The 26,944-nt window shown below is 38.9% G+C and overlaps 1 protein-coding gene across 3 annotated transcripts in view; it reads right to left on the bottom strand.

Moving 5' to 3' along the window:
- MED12L (mediator complex subunit 12L) overlaps positions 1-26,944 on the bottom strand; it is a 340,860-nt gene that overhangs the window by 250,131 nt on the left and 63,785 nt on the right. For all 3 annotated transcript variants that reach the window (XM_050779766.1, XM_050779767.1, XM_050779768.1), the window contains 6 exons: positions 23,595-23,764; positions 21,145-21,255; positions 19,847-20,116; positions 15,892-16,041; positions 15,021-15,120; positions 14,569-14,705 (listed from right to left, as the gene is read on the bottom strand). In XM_050779766.1, the coding sequence (XP_050635723.1) occupies positions 14,569-14,705; positions 15,021-15,120; positions 15,892-16,041; positions 19,847-20,116; positions 21,145-21,255; positions 23,595-23,764 (938 nt within the window). The remainder of the gene's footprint in view (positions 1-14,568; positions 14,706-15,020; positions 15,121-15,891; positions 16,042-19,846; positions 20,117-21,144; positions 21,256-23,594; positions 23,765-26,944) is intronic.

Here is a 26,944-nt window from a genome sequence, read left to right as displayed (position 1 = left end):
ATGCATTTCAAAATCTTATATTTAACCAATAAATATTTTCCAATACTAGTTACCAAGAATGCAATGTCCACTATTTCTTAAATATTATAAAACCTGTCAAGTGATGCCATCCTTTCCTTAGGATATTTAGAGTGGTGGGAATAAAAGAATAGACAGGTTCTGTGCCTACTTTAAAAGAAATGATATTATCAAAGAAGTTTTACAATGACTTATACTAACTTCTCAGAGAGAATGTCTTCAGCAATGGAACTATGAAAATTTTTGGTTTGTTTTTATTTCCATTTTTTCTGCAGGCAAATGGGCCATATTTCCATGTCTGATTATAGACATACAGATAAGAAGGGCAGATGGGAGAGGCTTGCAATGGAACACAGGAAAGGGAAGGTCAATGGTGCACAGCCAGCAGTAAATCCCAAGTCCTATCCAAGAGGGGTCGTTCTCAGCCCTCAGACAGTGTCTCTCACCATGCTTTCCTTCTTCCCCTTCAAGAGGTAATTACAGTACCCCATCCTCTCAGCTTTATTGTTTTACTCTGCATTTGGAGCTGTGAGAGGCAGTTTAAATTTCAGGCAATTCTTTGGACGTAAGAAAAAAAAAATTCACTCCATCAGGTACTCATTAGGTGCCATGTGCTGTAAAACATTTCAGATGCCAAAGGTCTACACCAGCCCTGACCAAATAAAGTATATGTTTCTCTTATGATTATATCCCCCGCTTTTTCTTCGGTCTTGCTCTGTCACCCAGGCTGGAGTACAGTGGTGCAATCTCAGTTCACTGCAACCTCTGCCTCCTGGGTTCAAGCGATTCTCCTGCCTCAGCCTCCCAAGTAGCTGGGGTTACCAGCGGGTGCCACCTCGCCTGGCTAATTTTTGTACTTTCAGTAGAGATGGGGTTTCACCATGTTGGCCAGACTGGTCTAGATCTCCTGACCTCAGGTGGTCTGCTCACCTCAGCCTCCCAAAGTGCTGGGATTACAAGCATGAGCCACCACGCCAGCCAAAAACTCATTTTTTAGAATAGGTTTTCTGAAGTATTTATGGCTTATTCTAGTCATGGACTAAAGTCATAGGATTTATAGCAGACCATAGCAGACACAATAAAAATAAAAAATTGAAAGTCTTAATGTTACATGTAAATCTTTTCAGTTGCTTCTAATGAAAATTTAATATAAAATAACTTGTGGATTAAGTTATGGGTTTAATCATGCTGAAAATCAATAATGATGACAGACTACCAAATTTACAGGTAGTAGTAATAAAGATAATTAACATGTACTGAGTGCCTACCCAATTTACAGTCAGACATCGCAGTAAATGTGTTTCAGGAATTATTTCTTTCAATCTTCACAACCTATAAGTTGGTTATATTATCCTCAGTTTACAAATAAGGAAACTCCAAGGCAAAGAGATGGCAAACAACTTTTCCAAGGTCACTCAGCTAAGTAATGGAGCTCTAGCCACAACGTAACTCTTGGAAATGAACAAAACAGGTAAAACAAAACCTGTGTGTCAAAAGAACCTGGATAGTAACTCTGTCCTTCCCTCCAGGGTACACAATATACAATAGCCTTTTGTGTGCACCCCCAGTGCCTCTGGCTTCTCCTGATTCCACCGTCCTCAATGCTTACAGCCTTAGAGTATTCTGCTCCCTTGTGCTGGAATATTTACTCCTACTTAACATGAACATTTCATAACACAGTTTTGTTGCTATTAGATCTCCAGTTATTGGCTTTAAATATACATTAGGAAGGCTCAGGTACCACCCTGGAGGCGCACCACTGAGAATAATCAAAAGGAAGTACTTCATTCCAAACACTGAAAAGGAGGGTTCAGGTCTTCCCAGGGCAGAAACAGGCAGCTTTTCATATTGGCTTTTTTTTTTTTTTTTTTTTTTTTTTTTTTTTTTTTTTTTTTTTTAAACAAAGTCTCACCCTCGTCCAGGCAGGATTGCAGTGGCACAATCTCAGCTCACTGCAACCTCTGCCTCCTGGGTTCAAGCCATTCTTATGGCACTTTCTAATGAATATTAAGAAGTTGAACAAAGTAAGCGTGCCTCTCTAGCTTTAAGTAACAGGTGAATGAGGTACGTAAGAACAAGAGGTAGGCTGAGGGGAGGGAATAATTGAGCCCTGGCATATAAAGTTAAGGTCAAAGAAAAAATAACAAACTATAGGTCTAGCCCTGGCATAAATTAAAACATGTAATCATGGGAATAATAATATTAACAGTTTTAAGTTTCCAAGTGCAGGTAGTAGCAGTAATTAAAAAATATTTATTGGCCAGGTGCAGTGGCTCATGCCTGTAATCCCAACACTTTGGGAAGCCGAGCAGGAACAATGGCTTGAGGCCAGGAGTTCAAGATCAGCCTGGGCAATGTAGTGACACCCCATTTAAAAGAAAAAAAAAAAAAAAGAAAAAGCCAGGCATGGTGGTGTATACCTGTAGTCCCAGCTACTCAGGAGGCTGAGATGGGAGGAGAGCTTGAGCCTAGAAGTTCAAGACTACAGTGAGGTATGATTGTAGGCGATAGCGAGACCCTGTCTCAAAAGCAAAAATTATTGAGCAAGTACTGGAAATTTCACACACATCATCTCTAATCTTAATGAACCCAAAAGCAGGTATTGCTATTCCCATTTCAAAGATAAGAAAACTGAGGTTCAAAAAAGTTAAGATGGTCACCGGCACAGACTAGAAAACAGCACTAGGCTGTGCTAATTCCAAAGCCCCCACACATTCTGCTACACCATGTTGCTGCTCACATCACGGGTAAAAGGAGGATCACCATTACATGGAAATCTCCTGAGTGGCTCACAAGGCCCAGGATCCCTGCTGCCCAGCACTGCTCCAGCCAGCCATTGCCACCCTCTGTCCCTCTCTAGGGACAAACTAGACTTCTAATCTAACTGATACACAGAAAATAAAAGCACAGGAGTGAATTACCAGAGACCTTATTCTGCCTCCAGATGCTCATATAATATTACCTAGAGCACAATCCCATTTATTCTGCCTCTAACACATGCTAGACTTAATGTCGTTTTCGTGGTTTTATTTTCAGCACCTTCCACAGTGCCTGGTGCAGAGCAGGTTCAACTGATGGTTTTAAATCAAAGAGTAAAAGCAATACACCGTTACATTAAACCAAAGGAACAAACAAGGTAGATAGGGATAAAGTTTAGCGATGCACTTAATTAATATGAAAAGTATCTGACTTAATTCCGCAGTTGACTAAGTGTGACACGCTAGAAGCATTCCCATTGCTCATTTAATGAGTCCAGGGTGCTGGCCTCAACACTATCACTTAGCATCATTTTGAAAGCGTTAACCAATGAGAAGAGACAGGAATAAATATCTGAAAGGATATGGCAATGTGTCACTACAGTCTGCATAAAAGGATTATGCCCCACCCCCACCCCCCACCAACCAAGATAATTAACTAGAGAACTTTATTAGAAGTAATACAAGAGTTGAGCACCATGACCAGATAAAAATAAACAAGGAAAAACTGATGAACAATATTAAGTAGTAAAGGAAAGAAAATTCTGTAGAATATTATGCAGAAAGCAATTTCATTTATGTCCTCCAATCATTATAGTTAAGTGTTCATATATGCATATGAAAGTTTCCATATTTACATTTCCAAAAGATATTTGAAACATATTTTTTCCCTAGGCAAGTAATGGACCTCTTGCCACAACATAACTCTTGAAAGTGAACCAAATATGGACCAAAATTAACAGTGGTTACTGCTGGCATATGTTTGTTTTATAGCATGCCCTGTTCTAATGCTTTAATGATAATCCTATCATTTTACAGTTGAGCAAACTAGAGTCTAAAGGTTAAATAACTGTCAAATGTCTCAAAGCTACTAGGTCAAATCTGAGTCCAACTCAAGCTATCAGCCTCCAGAGAGGGCTCTTATGCCAAAATACCTCCCGTCTGGGCAGGGGAGTGGGACAGGGGTCCAAGTTGTGGGCTGAACGAAATTTAATATCAAGAATGTATTCCTGTATTATATATATAACAATCACAAGAAGAAACTTCTACAGTGACAACAAACAAGAGAAGATGAATGGACACAAAATTCAAAAATCAGTAAGGTCCTTCAAATAACAGCATTGTTTATCTGGTCTCATGAACTTGGGGCATATCTACAGTGGCAAAATAGTAAAAGTATTAATTCTGTAGCAAATAATCATAATTAATGACATTATCTTCATCTATACTACAGCCATCTCATATGTGAAGAAAAGTTTTCAACATCGGGGGATTTGCCACATTCTTCTTTCTCGGGGAAGAACAGGCACAGATCTGATAGGTTAGGCCTAATTCTGTAATTCAATGTATTCAGTAATTCAATAACCTAATACTTGTAGAAGCTAACCACAGGTCTTCTATCCTTCAACAAATAAAGAAGGTAAAATAACTGACAACTACATCTGAGAGGCAGGCTTCCTTTAGAAATTAAGAAGTACTTGGTGAGATCTTTCACCAGTTTAAAATAAGAAATTTCCTAATACATTACTTAGGTTATAAAATACCATAAAAAGGAGTGGGGGAGAAAATCAATGACTTATTACTATCAGCAACAGCTAAGTAAAAAGAGTTGAAATGTTTTTCTAAAATTAAAAATAAAAGGACTTAAGATACTGAATAAAGCTCTTAACAGCTCTTTAATCTTAAACTAAAAGGACATATTTATAACTGAAACCAATCACTCTTAGTTAAGGTCAAACAAAATGGTCACATTTGGAGAAAGATATTATTCATATTACAGCACCAATAAATAATATGGAATAATATGTAGTGTAGTTATAATAACAAGTCACATAGTTTGCAAGCTGAGGCATACTGTGAGGAGCTGGATGAATTGCAAGCCACAGAAGTAAAAAAGTTGATCTTAACTGCTAATAGAACATAACCTTGCTGTACCTGGTCACAATCACCAATATAAGGTAATAGGCCTAACACTGTTAACCATAAATTCACAAGATTTATGACAAAAGCATCAATGGTATTCATTTTTTATAATCTTTATACATATGAACATTTCCAAGCCTGGCATGGGGGCCCAGACATGGTCACCTGTAATCCCAGCAACTCAGGAGGATCACTTGAGCCCAGGAATTCAAGACCAGCCTGAGCAATACAGTGAGACCTTATCTTTAATTAGCCAGGTGTGTGGCGTGTGCCTATAGTCCCAGTTATTCGGCAGGGAATCACATGAGCTCAAAAGTTCAAGGCTGCAATGAGCTGTGATTGCACCACTGCACTCCAGCCTGGGCAACAGAGCAAGACCCTGTCTCTTACAAGAAAAATTAAAATAAAAAAAAGTTTAAAAAATATTTTGCATATATACATTTCCAAAAGATATTTGAGATGGCTGATTTCTGACTGAGAAAGGGGCAAGTTTTCCTAACTTCACAACCTTACAATCAATGTTGATAGTCTTTAGGTCTTGTGACATCAGATAAACCAAACATATACCATGGAAGCAAAAGCAACTTCCTTTTTGTAAAGCGGCAGTTAAAAATAGAAGAGATCGGCCAGGAGCTGGGGCTCACGCCTATAATCTCAGCACTTTGGGAGGCCGAGGCGGGTGGATCACGAGGTTAGAAGATCGAGACCATCCTGGCTAACATGGTGAAACCCCGTCTCTACTAAACATACAAAAAATTAACTGGCATGAACCCAGGAGGTGGAGCTTGCAGTGAGCTGAGATTGTGCCACTACACTCCAGCCTGGGCAACAGAGCGAGACTCCGTCTCAAAAAAAAAAAAAAAGGAAAAGAAGATGAGATCTAATTCTGGGAAGAAACAAGACAGATAAGACAATCCTCTCTGAGTATTTAAATCAACTAATTTTAATTTAGGTTTGTCATTTATTTGCACTTTAACAAAAAATGAATCTTCTAATCCTTAGTCAACATTTAAGTAATACAAATGAAAAAAATAGAGGAGTTCTGAGAAATACGTAACTGCATAACAGAAAGTCATACAAGGGCTGATCCATAATTTCAAAGTAAAATCTCTCCAAAAGTCCTTAACAAGTACGTGTCTCTCATATTTAAAATACAGACTGAGCATCCCTAATCTGAAAATCCAAAATCTGAAATGCTCCAAAATCTGAAATGTTTTGAAGACCAACATGATGCACAAAGGAAATGCTCACTGGAGTATTTCACATTTCAGATTTTCAGATTGGGGTGCTCCACTGGTAAGTATATAATGCAAATATTCCAAAACCTGAAAACAGTCTAAACTCCTAAACACTTCTGCTCTCATATATTTCAGATAAGGGATATTCAAGCTATAATTAAAATATTATGCTTAATTTCCAAAATTCAATGAACAATAAACTTTACTGCTTGCCTTTTATGAAGATCAAAGTAACATACAGATAAGAAGGAATTACAAATTTCTAGAAGATGGTGCTTTGTTCTACTCACTTGAAAACCAGAAGTTGTCCAGGCAAGAACATTAACAACTGGCATTTACTAAGTGCTTATCATGTACTACTACATGAAGTGGATTCTATTAGTGAGGCCATTTTACAGACAAAGAGACTGACACTAAGGGAGATTATAAGGGAGATCTGAAGCCACTCAAATACTTGGCAGCAAAATCAAGATTGAAAACCAGGTCTGAACTGGTCTAAAGTCTGTGGTATCCTACCAACGCCAGGGTGCTCAACTTTAGGATTTGAATTTTCTAATTAAAATATTGTTTACTGTGTTAAAATTGTCAAGCAAGTTTTTAAAAATCAATAGATTATTCCACCACAAAAATGTACCAATATTCATATTTGGAAATGGTTCGTGAAAATTGTTCATTACATCTGAAACTTGTTACTTCAGCTATACTGTTCCCTGAAATAAAATCATTTTTTAAATAAACAGTACAAGAAATAGGATGTACTAGTTAAGAGTATACCATTTGGATTGTACTAGTTAATTGGAACTATTTAGGATTCCAATTCCTTTCTTCCATCAGTGAGTTGGGTATCAACCTCAACAATTTCTCATCCTCTCTAGCATTGGTTACCTTGTCTAAAAAGTAAAAGATGTTAAAAAAAAAAAAAAAGAGAGAGAGAGAAAGAAAGAAAAAGAAAAACATGCATTTCACAGGCCAGGGAAAAACTAAATAAGATGACATAACACTAAAACCGGGCCCGTTGTTTAAAAAGAACACACACAAAAAAGTTAAAAAAAAAAAAAAAAAAAAAAAAAGTCGCATAATACTCAAAAACAAATCAAGAGGCCCACTCCAATCTAAACAATGTGTGACTGCAGCAACATGGCACAAGTATACATATGTAACAAACCTGCACGTTATGCACATGTACCCTACAACTTAAAGTATAATAATAATAAATAAATTAAATAAAAAAAAAAAAAAAAAAAAACAATGTGTGACTGGCCCTTCTCAGTGACAGCAAATCTAAATATCTGGAGGCACAATTTTGTTTTCCCAACTATGTTACTAGAAACCAAACTTTTACCAACACATTATTTCAAAAAAAAGAAAATACTAGTTGTAAAAGACTAGCAACGCTTCCTTTGGGTGTCCAGTAGGAAATGTGTTAGCTTCTGAAGCACAATACGCTTCCGGCTGGACTGTGATCAGCATCAACAACATAAATTCAGTACACTTGGATCTCAACAGAAAGCCATTCATGCATGTTTTCCTTGCTTGCTTGACTTTTGCCTTGTTTGACTTTCTGCAGTCTTGGTTTTAGAAAGTGACTTTTTTCCTTCAACAACAACAAAACCTAAGCATTTAAATGAACATGATTTCCTTTACAACATGGTCCTACAGCTACCCCATCCTGGGTGGGTCAATGCCATCCAACTGCCATCCTACAGAGAGTAAAGACTTTATGAAACCCAGCAAATGTAAAAAGCCTGACAGATCCTGGCTATGCCTTATGATTAGTAGACTGCGTGATGGGTATCTGTGTGTGCCCACAGTAGCCCCAAGGGATCCACCATGAGTCTCTGATCATATTCCTTCCAATTCTGCAGAGTTTTTAACTAACTCTATAAACATCAGTTGGTAATAACAGCAGCTAGTGTTTATTAAGTACCCATTTACATGCTGGGGACTATAAATATTTGAATGCTTTATCACTCAAACATTATTTCATGTCATTTTCACATCATCAGGAAATAGCATGCCCATTTTACAAAATGAGGAAACTGAGACTCATCAAAAATAAGTGAATTGTCCAGAGTGTCCCTAAAGAAATACACTAGCCTGCTGATTTCACAGCAGAGAGCTCCCCTGTCAGCCACACCCCTACCTCTACCTGCACGTACTCTCTTACATCTGAATCTAAGCATTCGTAAGACTGACATATACAGATTCCATGACTGTATTTATCCCTACCTTTCCAAGTCAAATCTTACAGAGGTGCTTCCTCTTCCAGTTCACTGCCCGAGTAGCTTTTTAATGAGGTCTAAAAACTAAATTCAATAAATGCTACTGAGCATCTCCTGGGCCCCATGCATGGTACCTGGGGCTGATAATGTGCATAAGGTGAGGAGAAGAAGAAACATAGACCCCAGGGAAAGGCTTGCAGGAAGCCAAATGTGGAACAAGCACAGCACTGACAGAAAGTGAGCTTTTGTCCTCTGGATCGTGGTGGTGAGGCAGAGTTCACCAGCTGCACTGATACAAACCTGGCTGGGCCTGGGACACTCTGTGCCACACGTGAGGAAAGTACATTTTCTAAACTTAGGGCCTTTGCCATTCAAAACATCACTATGAACTCATCACAACCTTTCAAAGAATTCTGCATGAATAGTCTAAGCATAAAACAAATCCAAACAATAAATATGTAAGTTTCCCAGTCTGGGGTGCATGGTTTTAGCAGCAGGGAAGGAGGAAACACACATATTGCCGCAGCAGCGTTCTGTCCAGTGCAGCTGGTTCCATCTTTTCATTACTCAGGAGAAAGTCGGCTTCCTGGGGCCCCCAAAGACAGAAGTGAAAAGGCAGCGAGCACTTTCTGCCACCTTTAGACCTTCCCTTCTATCCATGTCCTCGAGGCACCCCAAAGATGCAGCTGCCTCCGTCCTCACACTCATCCTAAACAGAGAGACGCCAAGAGGAAGGAAGTGGTCTGAGGCTTCTAAAAAGCAAAGAAGGCAACTCCTCCTCCAGCTGCTCAGAGGTGAGGTCACAAGTGACAGGCTCAGTGAGCATGTGGAAACCAGGGGTCCCACCATCCACATAATGACTCCTTAGTGTAGATGTCAGGATTTGCCACCTCCATTACCCAGACTAGAAATGGCTATGAAACACTAAACAAGCAAATAAGTGAGTACATGCTGTAGAGGACACGTACCAGGAACTGGAAAGTGACAAGCATCTGAGTGAACATGGCCAACAGACACAATGCCTTGCTGCACAGTATTTTAAGATCAGGAAAGTTTACATGCAGATCTTGACATCCAGCTTCTCTTGAAATGTCAGATGATCAGGCAACAGTGGATCCCAAGTAGAATCTAAGAATTTGAGAGGCTTCCCTCTTCAGACAGGCTCTGCTCACTTCCCAGACACCTCAACCCCCACCACCTCGAGGCTGCCCTATACATGGCGTCCCCTGATTCATTCCCACTACCTGCCTGGCCACTGTGGGACATAAGCCCTGCCCTCAGTATTACCATCTTTGTATCTCGCACTACTCTGAATGAAAAACCAAGCAGCACAGATCTAGAATAAGGAAACACTCAGGTTTTTGAGATTTTTATTTTCACCTCCCTTGCCACTGTACACAAAAGCCCAGACACAGAAACAGTGGCCAAGGAAATGGGGGGCAAAGGACAACAGGGAGGGAGAGTAAAGAAACAGCGCATTCCAGGCCAGGTGCAGTGGCTCATGCCTGTAATCCCAACACTTTGGGAGGCTGAGGCAGGTGGATCACAAGATCAGGAGTTCAAGACCAGCCTGGCCAACATGGTGAAACCCCATCTCTACTAAAAATACAAAAATTAGCCGGGCGTGGTGGTGGACGCCTGTTAATCCCAGCTACTCGGGAGGTTGAGGCAGAGAACGGCTTGAACTCAGGAGGCAGAGGTTGCACTGAGCCGAGATCACGCCACTGAACTTCAGCCTGGGTGACAGAGCAAGACTCCATCTCAAAAAAAAAAAAGAAAGAAAAAGAAAATGAAAAAAAGAAACAGTGCATTCCATGCGGAATCAGTGAAGGACACCACAGAGCCTGGCATACCCCAACAGCACACAGCATCAGCTCCTACTCCCATTATCATGACCACAGTACAACCACAAGGCAGGGCCCAGGACTCAAATGCCTTCTGCCCAGGCCTCCAATGCCTTCATCCCATGCATTGCAGTTTTCAACAGGCTTTCACCAATACTGAAACTGATTACACACACAAACTTCTCCCATTTGGACAGAAGTTCTCCCCTCCCACAAGGAAGTAGAGGGGACTGCATTTCCCTGTCGCAGTTCCAGAGAAAAGGGAATTAAGGAATGGAGGAGCATGAAATTCAGATTTTCCAAACAGACGTGAGGAAGCAGGCTATGCAACCCGGGGCCTAGGCTGTGACTTCTAGTAACAGCAAACCTCCAACCTATTGCAACTACGGAGGTTGATCATGTTTTATCTATCATGTTATGTAAATCCTGAATGAATTATGAAAACAAAAAAGGGGAAGTATATTTTATAGAAGACCGATTTCTGAATCCTAATCACACGCAACTCCTTATCAGAGAACAGCATCATCATATTAGTTCTTCCAGTATAATACTAATAATTGCTATATTATTGTTAACAATTTTTGAAACATATTTGTGTAGTATCTTATAATTCTCAAAGTGTTCATGTTTCCTTAGAGAAAAAAAAGGCAAGTACTCTATGCCTACTTAACCAGGGAGGGCACTATTGCACAAAGCCTTGAGTAACTTACTCAAGATCACCAGCTGATCAGTTAACATAGTGCTGCAGCACATGCATGAATTCCAGAAATACACAAAGTGACTGTGCAGTCAAAAAAACAGGGCTGGGCACCGTGGCTCACGCCTATAATCCCAGCACTTTGGGAGGCCAAGGTGGGTGGATCACTTGAGGCCAGGAGTTTGAGACCAGACTGACCAACATGGTGAAACCCCATCTCTACTAAAAAATATAAAAATATTAACCGGGCATGATGGCAGGCACCTGTAATTCCAGCTACTCGGAAGGCTGAGGCAGGAGAATTGCTTGAACCTGGGAGGTGGAGGTTGCAGTAAACCAAGATCACACCACTGCACTCCAGCCTGGGAGACAGAGAGACTCCGTCTCAAAAAAAAAAAAAAAGAAAAAGAAAACAGTAACTCCTGTTAAAGAGTAAATAGAGAGATAAAACTTGATTACATATACATATATACCTTGATGCATATACCACAATACAGATACCAAAGACATACTTTAAAAATTAATTTAGTCCAGGCACGCTGGCTCATACCTGCAATCCCAGCACTTTGAGAGCCTGAGGCAGATGGATCACTTGAGGCTAGGAGTCTGAGACCAGCCTGGCTACAAATACAAAAATTATCTGGGCACAGTAGTATGTACCTATAATCCCAGCTACTGGGGAGGCTGGGGAGGCTGAGGCATAAAAGTTGTTTGAACCTTAGAGGCAGAGGTTGCAGTGAGCCAAGATAGTACCACTGCACTCTAGCCTGGGCAACAGCCTGAGACTGTCTTGGAAAAATAGTAATAATAATTTAATGTTAAGTATTACAGAAGGAACTATCTATTTTGTTATCCTTTTTGCCAGACTATTAAGACAAGGTGACCAATCTGAATTATAGGTTTAAAATGTAGTTTGTGTCTTACTCATAAAACAGTATTGTAACCACAAAGGAACCACTTGCTCACATCAAGTCTTTCTGAAGTTGAGTCAACATTCAAAATAATTACTGCCAAATGGGGCAACACTGATGGCCCTGCCTAGAGCCTCCAGGACTCTCAGCCCTGAACACATGTCGCCCTCTAGTGGCATGCACCTCCCTGCATCCTGGGAGAAGTCACTCAGGTAGGGGAAGCTTCTGGCAGTGATCTCCAAATATTTCCCACATACCCTCTCAGCTCAAAGAGCTTTTTTTAGTAAAAACTTTCAACACACACTTATTTATAACTTCTATACCTATACTATCATAATAATTACATTCATTTCCCGAGACAAAAGAGGCTTTTGAAAATTATAATCTGAACATAAGTTCTAATAATCTTCTTGCACCCTAATGGCTCACCGCAAGCACCCACTCTGTAGATGCCTGTGATTTACAGAGAACCTCACAGTGTGATTTCATTCAGAAAGACTGCAACATAATTTCTGCCCTTGAATTTTTTTGAAAAAAAGAAACAAACAAAAAACCCTTATTTTTTTCTTGAAAGTGCCGTGAGTAACTTAAGTGTCTGCAGGCGAATGAGGCAAGAATCCTGAAGTTAGCCGGTGTATACACTCTGAAGCTATATAGTCAGGCTAACCACAAAAGTAAGGTGGTTTTGATAATCTTGGTAAAACCCTCACCAGGAAACAATGTAGCTTTTACTCAACACTTGGTGCAAGAAGCTAAACAATCCAAGATCCCCCTGAATTTTGGGTATCCCTACTTTCCTTCCAGATAACTCACTTATATATATTAAAAATATTGGTATTCACGAAGTCTTTTATCTAAGAAAGTCTTTACTAAAAATACTGAGGTTTCCACCCAAAAAGAGCACGTAGCAGGCTAACTTGCCCCAGTAAGCAGAGGATTATATCAGTATGCTCCACTGAAGTATGGAGGCATTGCTACTGAGACTCACGATGAATTTAAAAAGCACACTCAATCAGTCCCTTGCTCTCAATGTTCTGAATGATCTCAGCTAGCACCATTAGTCTTGAACCATATCTTTGAGAAGCAGGGTGATCAACCAAAAATTATTCCAAAAAGAATAATAATCTGGAATATGTATCAGGCTCACATAAAGGTAAGAGAAGGAAACATCTTTTCTTTCCACATATGCATTCCCAAAAGCTAGCTGAAATATCAAAGATGCTTGCCATCAGTTAACTAAGGTATTGAAGGTGTCTTGAAACTTACCTCTGCAGTCCTGGTGCCTAGCACAAGCTGGAGAGTATCATCGGCAGTTTTCATTGTGAAAAGAAGACAAACTTTTTATTTCTCCCCAAACAAGGTTGAGGAAAAAAACAACTGAATATCCTAGTTTTGGGGCAATTCATTCATGAAACAATCTATTGCTAGAAACGTCTAAGATAAAAATTGTCTGTGATTATTAATTTTAGATATTAACTTGGCTAGGCTATTGTATCCAGTTGTTTGGTCAAACACCAGTCTAGTTGTTGCTAAAAAGATTTTTTTAAGATGTGATTAAGATTTAAATCAGTAGACTTTGAGTAAAGCAGATTATGTTCTATAATGTGTGTGAGCCTAATCTAATCCATAGAGAGCCTTAAAAGACTGAGGTCCCGGACGGGCGCGGTGGCTCGGGTCTGTAATCCCAGTACTTTGGGAGGCTGAGGTGGGAGAATCAGGAGGTCAGGAGTTCAAGATCGGCCTAGCCAACATGGTGAAACCCCATCTCTAGTAAAAACACAAAAAATTAGCTGGGCATAGTGAGCTGAGATTGCGCCACTGCACTCCAGCCTGGGTGACAGAGAGAGACTCCGGCTCAAAAAAAAGAAGAAGATGAGATCTAATTCTGGGAAGAAACAAGACAGATAAGACAATCCTCTCTGAGTATTTAAATCAACTAATTTTTAATTTAGGTTTGTCATTTATTTGCACTTTAACAAAAAATGAATCTTCTAATCCTCAGTCAACATTTAAGTAATACAAATGAAAAAAATAGAGGAGCTCTGAGAAATATGTAATTGCTGAGGTCCCCAGAGGAAGAAAGAATTCTGCCTCCAGACTGCCTTCAGACTCAAGACTGCCACATCAGTTCTTCCTTGAGTCTCCAGCCTGCCCTGAATATCTCAAATTTGCCAGCCCCATAATCATGTGAGCCAATTCCTTAAAATAAATATCCCTCTCTTTTCTCCCCCTTTCTCTCTCTAGGTAGATATAAACATGTATGTATACAAACATATATATACACATAACACACACTTTTTTCTATTGGTTCTATTTCTCTATAGAACCCTAACACATTGTCTAAGGATTTTTGAAAGATCATGACCAAAAGTATTCATGCACTGCCCTCTGCTGTGCTAAACGTTAACATACATTCCCCCAACTTAAAGCCAACCCACCATATTAAGTCTCATCACTAAACGAAGGATATTCTTCTAAAACTAAAATTGGAGAGTGATGATAAAAGGGCCAAGAAAAATCTTGCCAGTCAATATATCAATATTCCTAGGTAGACAAGCCCGACATTTCATTTTAATAATCGTGGGTAATCTTAGTACAACAATAGAATGATTTCAAAGTGTGTATGTCTTCATAAGATACTACACTTCATAGAAAAGGTTTCGCCAGAGTTTCCTGAATGAGAAAGAAGAAAATGCACTACGAAAACAAAAGGCAAAAATAATTTTAAAAAATTAACTACCTCTTGGTTATCTTTGTTTTGGTTTGCCCAGAAAATCTTATGATACAGTGTCTCCATTGAATTGCTGGAATCAGTTCGGTCAAAACAGTGACGATCCAAAACTTCCAACGTGTGCAAAACCCGACTAATAGTCACCCCTACGAGCAGAAATTAAACAAGTGGTTAATGAGGCCAAAAACAGAACAGTACAAAATCACCATTCTATGTGAGGCAAAAGAAATTTTTTTAAATTACCATTCTTGGCATATGCTATCAAACAATCATCAACAAAAGCAAACTTGACATTCTAGACAGCCAGGATCTAAAAGGCATAAACTGAAGATTGTCCTCAAAATTCACCAAGTGGCTCTGTCAAAAAGCTGCCTTATTCATGTGGAATTGTTTGTAAGAAGCAAAAACACGGCATAAAGTCCAACATTCAAAAGCACTCATTCCTCTGTGGCGTTCTGTACCTGCTGTGGATTCTTGGCACTTGTCAAATGACCACCGAACTTCCACTGCACGGCCTCTTTGTTTTATCTGTTGTTCTACTTCATAAATCCTTGCCCGAACCTGAAAGATAATCGCTTCTAATTAACTTGTGCTTGGAATGCCACAGCGCCTTTCTAAATCATGTCAGGTTTTCCCCCGCGTGAGTAAAGTATCCTATGGTGAACTACAATCTTGACTGCATTTTAGGAAATGCAGCCTGTGACCCAATAAGTGAATTTTTAAAATTTACAAATGGCAATTCAATGTCAGTTTTCAATAACAAATGTTCACAAAAATAAACGCTTGCAGAATTTGTTTTACAAGTGAAATTTCTTTTTGAGGACACCACATGGAAAGGTGAATGTTCTAAAATAATCTCTTTGAGGCATTCTTTCATGTGTGAAAACAACTTGCAATGTTTTATTAAGAAAACTGCTTGGTAAAAGACAGGGATCTTATTCTAAATATTAATCACAATCTTATTGTTCAAGTCACATAAGGCTTTGAAACAAATAACCCAGTACTAACAAGAGCATATAATAATTACTAAATATCAAAACTACTACAGGAGTCATGGTCATGTATTAGAACCACCACCATAATTACAGTTTGGGTGGCAGAACTCTCAGCAAGAACTGTTCAGCAAGACGGTGAAAAGAAAGGGAGAAACTTCAAGAACTTCAGTGATTCTGAAGAGGCTAAACAATTCTCTAAGGTCACCCAGGGTGTTAGCAGGCAAAACTGGGAATAGCACCCAAGCATCTAGATACTAAAACCTGTGCTTGACCCACTGTGCCCTGATGCCTCTCAAGAATGAAAACAGCCATCGAATCACTGAAACATAAAGTCTACCTGCTGATTGAAAGCCGTGTTCCCACCCGGCATGGGGAGGCTGGAAGGGGCCACCTGTAGCAGATCCAGGGGTGAGCCTGGGTTTGCGCTCTTATTTTCATTTGTGGAATAATTCCACACCAAGGCACTTGGGCAACAGAGAGTGACAGTCTGGAAATGAAACAGATAAAGTTGGATGTTCAGAGGAAGGAGAAAAGCATAACAATAGCTAAACAGTAAAAATGATACCCCGTCATTACTATATTATAGTCTCCTACTAGTAAGTTTAAAATACGAGTGTCTTACCCCATTCTCAACTTTGCAATTGAGAAGACAAAACTAAAAATTATTAAGTTGAAAGGGTGGAAGTACAGCTGTTGAGAAATTAAGGAATATTATAATTCATAAGCTAATACTCCAACAGGAAACTGAAGGAACTTAATAAAAATGCAGTAATCATCATTTAAAAAGCATCACTTAAACCAATTTTTCATGCAATTAAAAACATGAGATGAACTGAGAATATGTAATTTCTAAGGTTGTAAAAGCTAAAAAAAAATTATTTAAAAACAAAGACAAAATCAAATAATCATGTAATAGTACCTTCATAAATACTGGGCAGGCAGTGACCCTGGAAAAGGGATTGTCAAACTTTTTCTATGAGAAGCCTGATAGTAAACATTTCAAGCTTTCCAGGTTATCTACAGTTTTTGTCACATATTCTTCCATTTTGTTTTAATAACACATTAAAAACATACAACCTATTTTTATCTTGTTGGCCGAATTTGATCCACAGCCTGTAGTTTGCCTACCCTTGCCCTAGACACTTGCAGACACTCTTCACTCACCCAGAAGTACTTTATATGACCATCTTGCTTATATGTCACAACAACCCCATGATCTAGGTAGTATTATTCTCCACCTTTACCAAAGAGGACTATGAGCCACACAGATTAGTAACCAACCCAAGTCTGATTTTATTAATAGCACACATGCTCAGAACCACTGTTATCCTGCTGCCTCCTAAACACAGATTAAACATTATAGCTCACATTTAATTAAGCTAATTACACTTACCCTATGCTGAACACTGTCTAAGAAGCTTTCTGTCATCATAACCTTAACCCTATGAGGTAATGAAAGAAGAACTATCATTACTCCCCAATCAGACATGGGGAAACAGAAGCTCAAGGTCACAGTTACCAAGTGGCAGAGTGAGGCTTAAAATCAGGTCTGTAATAGTTTTAAAGTGTATATCTAAGCCATTATGCTCTTGTGCCATTCAACAGCAAACAACATGAGCTTAGAGAAAGAAAGCAATATTTTTTTCAAAAATGTGAAATTAAGTACAGTGGCTTGCACATATAATCCCAGCACTCTGGGAAACCAAGGCAGAAGGATCACTTGAGCCCAGGAGCTTGAAACTAGCCTAGGCAACGCAGTGAAACCCTCTCTCTACAAAAAAATTAAAAATTAGCTGGGTGTGGTGATGCACATCTGTAGTCCCAGCTACTCAGGGGGCTGAGGGGAAAGGATCGCTTACTTGAGGCAGGAGGATCACTTGAGCCCAGGAGCTCCAGGCCACAGTGAGTGAAGATTAGGCCACTGCCCTCCAGCACAGGCAACAGAGCAAGACCCTATCTCAACCAATTCATCAATCAATTAAAAAAAAAAAAAAAAACTAAACTCTGAGGTCTAGGAGACATCTTTGTGGAAACCAGATAGCAGATACAAAGAATGTAAAGTTCCTGAAACCTACCAATACATCTCTTTCCACTGGGCTACATCCCTACTGCCTTCCTCCTGTCTGTGACAATGTAGAGTTCTCAACTCCTCCTGACAGAGCCCTTCCTTGTGTCCTTGATTCCAAAGCCCTCTAACACCCAGGGCACTGATCTATCAAACACTCCTCCTTCTCCTATTTGCTTTTAGCCCACAAATAAGTTCAAATCCGATCATCAAAAATATATATATTTTTAACTCCCCATTCAGCAGCCATCTTTATCAACTATCCATTCTCTTCTCTTCCCTTCATAAACATGTTTCGCAAAAGAACAGTTAGTACTATTTCTCCTTATTCTCCATCACTCCTCGATATTCCTTAATTTGGCTCCTTATCCACCATTCAATTAAACAGCTCTTAAAAAGATCACCAATGAACACTGTATTGTCAAAAACAACTTCAGCCATCTTCTTGCCAGATGTCTCCAATACTCTAGACATTGCCCACTACTAATTCCTTTTTGAAACTTTCTGCAGACCCCAGCTTAGCATAGTGGTTGAGTGTGGACTCTGGATCCTGACTGCTTAGGTTTGGATTCCAGCTTTGCCACTTTCTTGCTCTGTAATCTATGCGTTATTAACGTTATAAGAATAATAATGGTTCCCATCTCACAGGCTAGTTCCAAGAACTAAATGACTTAATAATATACGTTACAACTTAGAACAATGCCTAGACCATAATAAATGCTATCCATACACTAATATAATTATGACAACATTATGGTTATTCTCATCATCTTTAGGCAACAATACTCTCCCCCGTTCTCTCTCCAGTCTGGCCAACCTTCCCAGTCTCCTCCATGGACTTCCCCTCTGCCTGACTCTTAAGCACTCCTGTCCTTCAGATTCACGAACTCTCTCTCACTACAAAACTCTTCAGGCAACCTCACTCCCTCTTGGGTTTTTGAACAGCCAAAGTTCTTGAAGGACTCGAATCCACACAAGTGGCCAACTGTCTGCCCAAATCTGCAGAATTGGACATGTAACAACTCTTGAACATATCCATTTGGAGGTTCTAAATAAAGGACAAAACAGTCCAAAATAGTCCAAAGCTGAACTCCCTGAAATGCTTCCAAACTGATTTCTTTGCCTTGCAAGCCTCCTTCTTTCCTACCTCTCCCCTCCTACCAATCCTCCTTCTACTGTGGCCAATGCAATCTAACGACATTACACAATTACCTGTGTCACTCTGCTGCATAAAACCTTCCGATGACATCTCAATCATAAGGCCCACAGGGCATCTTCTATGCCCTGACCCCCAACAGAGTTTATAATGTATGTCCCACTAATATCCACCTATGCAAAAGATAAGTGACCAGCCTCTGGGCCTCTTCTCATACTATTTCCTCTGCCAGGAAACTTTTACTACTTCTTTTTACTTGATCTTTCTCAACTCATTAGAACAACTAAAAACTTTCTTTCACAAAGCCTCTGTGAATTTTAGGCTGGGCTAGAGGTTCCCCTTTTCAACTGCTTTGGCACCCTGTGTATCTCCCCATCAGCCCTTGTCATATTATTTGGAAACTGTCCATTTATGACCCAGTTTTCCTGAAAAGACAGTAAACTCTGAGAATGGAGACGATGTCTTGAGGGCCGACTCTGTTTTGAAACTCCTTATTATACAGCAGAACACATTAAGAGCTCAAGAAATATGAACTGAACACTAAGCTGTGAGCTCCTCTAGGGCAGGGCTGTATCTCATTCCTGATATTCCTGGGAGGATCAGCCCAGCAATCAGCATGTTACCGGTTGTTCAAGGACTACACAAGCAACAATGCTTGGAAGATGAACGGAGCCTGATACATGATTTGGACTTTCAAGAAACACTGACAGGCAACCAACCCAAGATGTGAACTGAGAAAGATGAAAAATGCTAGCTGGAGAAGCTGTCTTTCCAGAAGAACAATAATACAACTGACTTATTCTGTGGGTTCCCTGAAGGATTTTTAATTGAACTGCTTAATGACCCTAATAAAGGACAACTGCAATAACACTCTCCTAGACAAATGCGACAAATCTTCCCTCAGCTTGATCCAAAATAGGGAAATAAAAACATAAAATTTCAATCAATAAATTACTTGGGTGAGGAAAAAACTAGAGTTGTAAAACATCAACTGAACTGAAAATGCCATTCCCAACTCAATCACTTCCCACACTGAATTTTAACATAAAATAACAAGGGCCAAGGACTTACCTGCAACATACAACTAAGTCCATAAACCAGGGGACCATGCTGTGCACAGGAAAGAAAATCTGAGAAGGCCAGCTGCACGGGGCTCATGCCAGGGCCGGGGGGGCCAGGGCTGGGGGCCCCGATACTCGAGTTGTTTGGTCCTATCATCATGTGGGGTGAGTGGGCAGCAAGGAGGTTGGGGCTATCGCTCAGCAGCAAGGAAAGACGCCGGGCACAAAAGTAGGCAAGACGACGAGACAGGTAGGCCGACTGAACAAACTCATCTGAATACTGAGAAGTAGAAGGACACCAGACTTCAGTCATGTCTTATAAGTCTTGGTTAAATAACTATTTTAACACAGACTTTTTTTCATTTAAAAAAGAAAAAAAAAAACTTCAAAGGTATAAAGCAAGTGCTGTCCAATAGAAATAGAATGTGAGCCACATGTATAATTTTAAAGTTTCTAGGAGCCATGAAAAAAATAAGAAACAGGCAAAAATTAGAATCATGTATTTTATTTAGCCCAATATATTCAAATGTTATTTCGACAGGTAATCAACATAAAAAGTACTACTATTATACACTTTTCCATACTAAGTCTGAAATCTGGTGTGCATTTTACACTTAGAGCACACATCAATTTGGACTGGTCACATTTCAAGAGCTCAGTAGCCACATCTGGCTAGTGGCTATTGTAATGGACAGTGCAAGTGCAGACTATCTCAGGGGAGAGACACAGGAACCTATGGTATAGTCTGTGGGGAGGGTATGAGAGTGAAAGGGGAGAACTGCTGTTCATTGGATATTCTTCCATCTTGCTTGAATTATCAAATACATGTATCACCTAAGAATTTTTAAATAAATCTCATCTAGATACGTCAAATTTAAGCACATCTTAGACCAATCATCAAAATAAAAAGTTTCCTACCCCAAGAGTCTCAGAGACTTGTCAAAAGAATGTAGAAGATCCTCTATCTTCAAAAGGGATGATTTGTTTTGTTTTCACAGAAATTTGTGTTATTATATGGAGACAGTATTTTAAAAGTTGGTTGCTTTGCTCAGTGATGGGAGAAATCAACGTGGGTAAAATTACTTAAAAATTAGGACACATGGATAAAAACTATGAACATGGTTAATACAAATGATGGCTAAAACTTACTAGAAGCCTTTATCACTTCATGTGTTACAGCATCAAAGACATTTTTTCCTTCCATTTCAACAGGATTTTTTTCCTTTTCCTCCCCCACTTACCTAATCATTCTTATCAGACTCATTTCTTGCCTTAAAACCAAGTGCCTCAAGGGGACATGTACTATACCTGCAGCATTAGTGGTAGCAAGAGTTTAAGAAGATCATCATCCATTGGTCTGATCTTTTCTAAAACATCCAGGATCCATGTCAAATATTCGTGTTTTTCTAGCATTCCTTCCTTAAATGAACAAAGAAAAATTACATTAATAATGTAAAAGGAAAAAAAAAAAGCACTGTCATTCTTATTCTTAAGTCTAATTTTACTACTGCTTTTGTTGTTATTAAACATAGTCTCATTGCTCACAGTCCAGATTCTAAACAAAACAAATAACTCATCTGTTTTGTATAGTTTTTTGTTGTATTTTAGAAATCTGCTCCGAATTGAGAAAAATTAATTCCAACAAGAAAAAAAGAAAATTCAGAAGCTTTCACACCCTCAGGGTGTGTTGTGTCAAGCTCCTGGCTAGATTTTGGGGGAGTATGAACTCATGTTCATAGAAGGAAACTTGGATAATAGTGATAATTATAAAGAAGATATGCACTGCTCGTGCCATCATCTTAACAAAAGTGTAAAAATCCCATCAGACCCAATGTCCCCTTAATAGCTTCTTTCACTATCCCAAAATTAGTTTCAGATACTATCACCTATCTATGAAATACAACCTTAAAAATCAATGACCTAATATACAGAAATGAAAGCTTATGATAAAATAATGTATAAACATTTCAACACAACTACAATAAAAAACAATAATACCCCCTACAATTTCCAAAAATGCCCCACAGGGGTGACACAGCCCCTACTGAGACCACTAATCTTGATATAAGCACTACAAACATCTTTCGTCTCTTGCCCTCATATACATACACACATCCATAGATACACACATTATTTTATGACATTCTATGCATATATAGATTTAATATCCTATTATAGTTTTGTATTACGATTCACAGAATGAAAGAAAGAAATAAAAAACTGTTTTCTGGGAAAGACACATACTTTTATGGCCATTCCGGTAACAAACTTAGTAGTTCACATGAAATCTTACTTTGTTCCTAGCAACTGTTACGTATTACCAGTGTTCCACTGCAATGGTTATCAAGGATTCACGTGAAAATATTACACTGATAAATTACAGTTGTAGTATTTCAAAGTTTACAGTGAGGCCACATTGACATGACATCTTGCTAATTTCTAATTTTTTAAATGTTTAGAGTCAAAAATAGTTTAAAAGTCACATAAAAAGTGCAATTTAAAATGCTAAGACCAATAAAGTGAGTTCTAAATAAATATATATATATATAGTTTTCATTTGTCAATTTAAAAATTAATTAAAATGTTTTTTAAAAAGAGACAAAATGGAATTTTCCATTAAGGTATAAGAGATGGTAAATTCAAGATTCAAAAAAACAAAAAGAAAGAGAATCTTCATAGACAACAGTCCATCCTCTAGATGCTTTGTTTATATACCCATGCCCTTGATTCTGCATATATGTCTTCATGTGTATGAATTAGGGTCTGTTTCACATTTCAGAATATGGCAAATTAAAATATAATGAACATTTAAAATTTAACATTACTATTTCAATTATATTCATTCCTTTAGGACCTAACTGCTTTCTTAAAAAAAAAAAAAATTCTAATTTAAATACTCCTAATATATGAGTCTTCCAAAACTATTAAGCATGCTGAGAGATACTTTTTCCAACATGCAGACTAAATTCTGAGCTCAGTGAAAGTCATAAAAGCTCAGCGCAGCACTAAAGTAGTCCCTCCTCTAAATGGAACTAGGATTTATTTTTACTGACTTAAAAACAATATTACTTCTCAAAAAGACCTTATTTTTTCTTTTTCCTCTGTTGACCTCTTAGAAGAAGAGCCTGAAATTTATAATAAAGGTTCTAAAGGGAAAATTTAGAAACCTTGCTCTAATCAAGGTAACAGGTACTAAAGTCTCTGCTAAGACTTGAACTTAAGTCATCTCTCCTACCTTATTATGAGCCCAAGCGCCCTCTTCTGGTCAATATTATTTACATCAGCTTGTCTGGATGAGAGTTCAGTCATTCCTAAACGCCCTTACCCCTCCCCTCAGCTCTGTTTGTATTTTCAGCTGCAGCTGAATTAAGATGACCTTTCTCTGGAACAACTTGGGTCTAAAGGAGGTCTGCTACCACAGAAGGCATCAGCACAAAGGTTTTTTTGAATAAATATATCAAATTTTGCAAAATAAAAGGTTTAGAAGGATTACATTTAATAGTGCAATTACGAAGTAATTAATAGCACTAAAAGAGCTAACATGATTGAAAGCTGGAGATCAATATATATAACAAGCTGTCATCTCAGGGCAGATGTGTTAGCCTGAATACAATTCAATATGAGAAATGTCAGACTGCTTTCTTTGAATGTATTGGTTCATATAAAAATAGGATTTAACCCCAGAACACCAAACTATAAGGAATCTGCTGTCTTATTAAAAGCATGGCACACAACTCTTCATGTCTTCGAAAGGTTACCTGGAACATGTGAAATGCTAGCTTTTCATTGTATTCCCATTGCTTCATGGCTTGTTCCACCTCTGGTGGCACAGGGACAGGACCATCGCCCGTGCTGGAGGCCATGTGGTAAAAGTCAGAAATCTTGGCCAACTGCTCTCGAAGATATCTGGTAGATATCTGTGTCCACTCTGCATTTTAAAAAAAGAAAGATGTGAGTTTCTAGACACAATGGGTACAAGAATTACATGTTTTCTTCCCCTTTCTGATTATCTAGAGGGTGTACTGATAAAACAAACATCTGCTCCCTAAAAATGATTTGTGCCTGTACAAGCCGTGCTCAAAAGAGGATACCCACCCAAAGCCCTTAGAGAACACATACTAGTGTGAGGTGGCCTGCCCTGTGGCAGCAGCCAGTTCTTGGAGAAACAGGCAGCTCTACCCTCGTGCTTCTGTGACTCTTCACCTAAGAGAATAGGAGTTAGGTCCATCTGGTGATCCTTCCTGTTAAACATCAGTTAGTACACCAAAAAAACAAAAGGCAAAACAGGACAGAATCATGACGGGGAGATCTCAAGGAATCTCAAATTCTACAGCAAAAGAATTCAAAATCCCACAAAAGCAGCTCTCTTAAGATCCATTTTGCAGGCTCCACATGGAATTTCAAATATGTCTAATTAGGATGTGTTTGTTTTTGTCAGTCTTTAAGAGGACAGACATTCATTCACTGCCGGCTGGACCATGAAAGCATTCCAACCCGCATTGCCCCAGGATGTGTCAGGGACACCCCGCATGGCTTCCCTCAGGAAAATCGTCTGGACCTTCAATTATTCTACTCTCCTCAACCAACACCAAGTGCCTCAGAACTCAGGGAGGGTGAAATCAGAGAGGGTGGGGAGCAGCAATCAGTGGGATACTGGAAAGGAAACAACCAAAGTAGCATCAGGAAAAAAAATCACTGAAATTATTCAAAAATGTCTGCCACCGGGGCACAAATTAAATCAGTGTGTTGCCTCTGGCAACCATGAGGGATGTGATGCCAACTTTAGCCCATTCTGTGGATAAAAATGTAATAATTGCATGCTCACAGCCAAATTTCCCCAAGGATTAGCAAAACAGCATTTCAGAAGAAAACACCCTACTGAAACATTACCACACAATGCTGTTTTCCCATTATTTGGCAATAGGTTCTCCCACCTCCTATTTTGACATTTCGAAAGAGCAGAAACTAAACATCTGCTAGTCACTGAGTGCTTTGTTTTTACTTTTTAAATACCCTTAAAATTATTTAACAGAACCCAGAGATAACGACTGTTAAGTTTTCATCTAAACCACTTATTTTAATTGTGTCTTATTTAAAATTAAAATTCAAATGCACACTGGAGTTGTTAAACTTCGGTAACAAGCCAATGTGAAAAGATGAACAGATACTAGGTCGACATTCTGTTCCTAGTTTAATAGTTTTTCTGAAAGCACCGATAACAGATATTAAAGTTAGTCCATTGGCATTAAAAACAGTAAACTATCTATGTCATCATGTTCTTCGGCCCTGTTACGGACTAACAGTCTCATGACACTCACTTGTTCAACAAAACAAAACACCAACCATCAGATGAGACAAGTTTAGCTTAGCTATAATAAGCAAAAACAAAAATAACAAGGATCCAAATCCTAGCTTTTGTATGCCAACCCTTGCTATTAACTCACTCTCAGTATGGTACTATTCTCAATAGCCCCACTGAATATTTCAGCCTCAGGAGCTAAAAATATTAATAACACACACATTCATACTCCCCTATTTTGTCTAGGGTATATCTTCTTTTTAAGATTTTTTTAAATATAGGAGAAATACATGTTCATTATCGAAAATTTATACTGTAGACATGAAAAGAAAAACCATCTGTAATGCCATCACCTATAATCATGAAATATTTTCATATATATTTTGTCTTTTTTACTCTAAGTATGCATGAATGTTTTTATAAACATATGATATCTTTTTTTAAAAATGTTGCTGAATATATTCCACAATCTGAACTCCTTTTGGGAGTCCATAAATAAAGCCCTCTTAACCCTGTGCTTTAAGTGTATTTAACTGACTTAAAGTTATATCAATCAGATAAATATAGGGCTCTGGGACATAAGATAGTCAAGTGGATAAGGATTAGTAAAACTGCAATTAGAAATTTAAAGTAGAAAACACACGGTGACTAGTACTGTACTCAATAATTATTAATGTTTATAATTATTCATGACTAGGGAGTGGTAATGAAAGGGGACCAATGAGCAGACAGTGGCCAGATGGGCCTACTTTCAACTCAGCTCTCAGCCCTGAGTGCACAGCAGAATGGTGACGGGAACTTTTAACAAATACCAGTGCCTCAGGCCCCACCCCATCAGTTTCTAACTTAACTGGTCTGGAGTGAGGCCCCAGTTTCAGGTGATAAAAAGAAAACAGAAGGCCAGGCACGGTAGCTCATGCCTGTAATCCTAGCACTTCTGGAGGTGGAGGCAGGCTGATCACCTGAGGTCAGGAGTTCAAGACCAGCCTGGCCAAAATGGCGAAACCCCATCTCTACTAAAAATACAAAAATTAGTCAGACGTGGTGGTGGGTGCCTGCAATCCCAGCTACTCAAGAGGCTGAGGCAGGAGAATCACTTGAAGCTGGGAGGCAGAGGTTGCAGTGAGCCAAGATCGCTACTTCACTCCAGCCTGGGCAACAGAGCGAGACTCCGTCTCAAAAAAAAAGAAAGAAAACAGAAATGGATACAGATTATACTGAAACACTGAGAGAATTACCAAAATGTAATACACAGTCATATGTGAACATATGTTGTTGGGGAAATGATGCCACAAGCCTTCAATTTCTTGAAAAATGCAGTATTTACAAAGCCCAGTAAGGCAAAGTGCAATAAAATGAAGTATGCCTGTATTTTAGATGGATAAAGCACTGTAAACATGAGAGATAAAGCAACTGGAGCTAGCATGGTGAGAAACGATAGATAGTGTTTGAAACGATTTTAATTCCTAGCTAAGGAGCTAAGGAGTTTGGCCTTCATTCATTAAGAACTGTGGCTCCACTGAAGGTCTTTTTTTTTTTTTTTTTTTTTTTGGAGACAAGGTCTCAAAACTTTTCAGTTATTATTATGTCTGTTATGGTGATATGTAATCAGTGATCTTCGAGTGACTATTGTAAACGTCTTGAGGTGCCACAAGCCATTCCCATATAAGACAGCCAACTTAATGGATAAATGTTGTGTGTGTTCTGGCTGTTCCATCAACCTGTCTGTGTCCCGAATCTCTCTTCCCACCCGTCACGCCACTTCAGGCCTCCCTATTTCCTGAGATACAATATTGAAATTAGGCCAAT

Source organism: Macaca thibetana, chromosome 2 (assembly GCF_024542745.1).
Source record: "Macaca thibetana thibetana isolate TM-01 chromosome 2, ASM2454274v1, whole genome shotgun sequence".
Lineage (NCBI taxonomy): Eukaryota > Metazoa > Chordata > Mammalia > Primates > Cercopithecidae > Macaca > Macaca thibetana.
The sequence above is the reverse complement of the archived record's forward strand: the minus strand, read 5'-3'. Positions and strand labels throughout refer to the sequence as shown.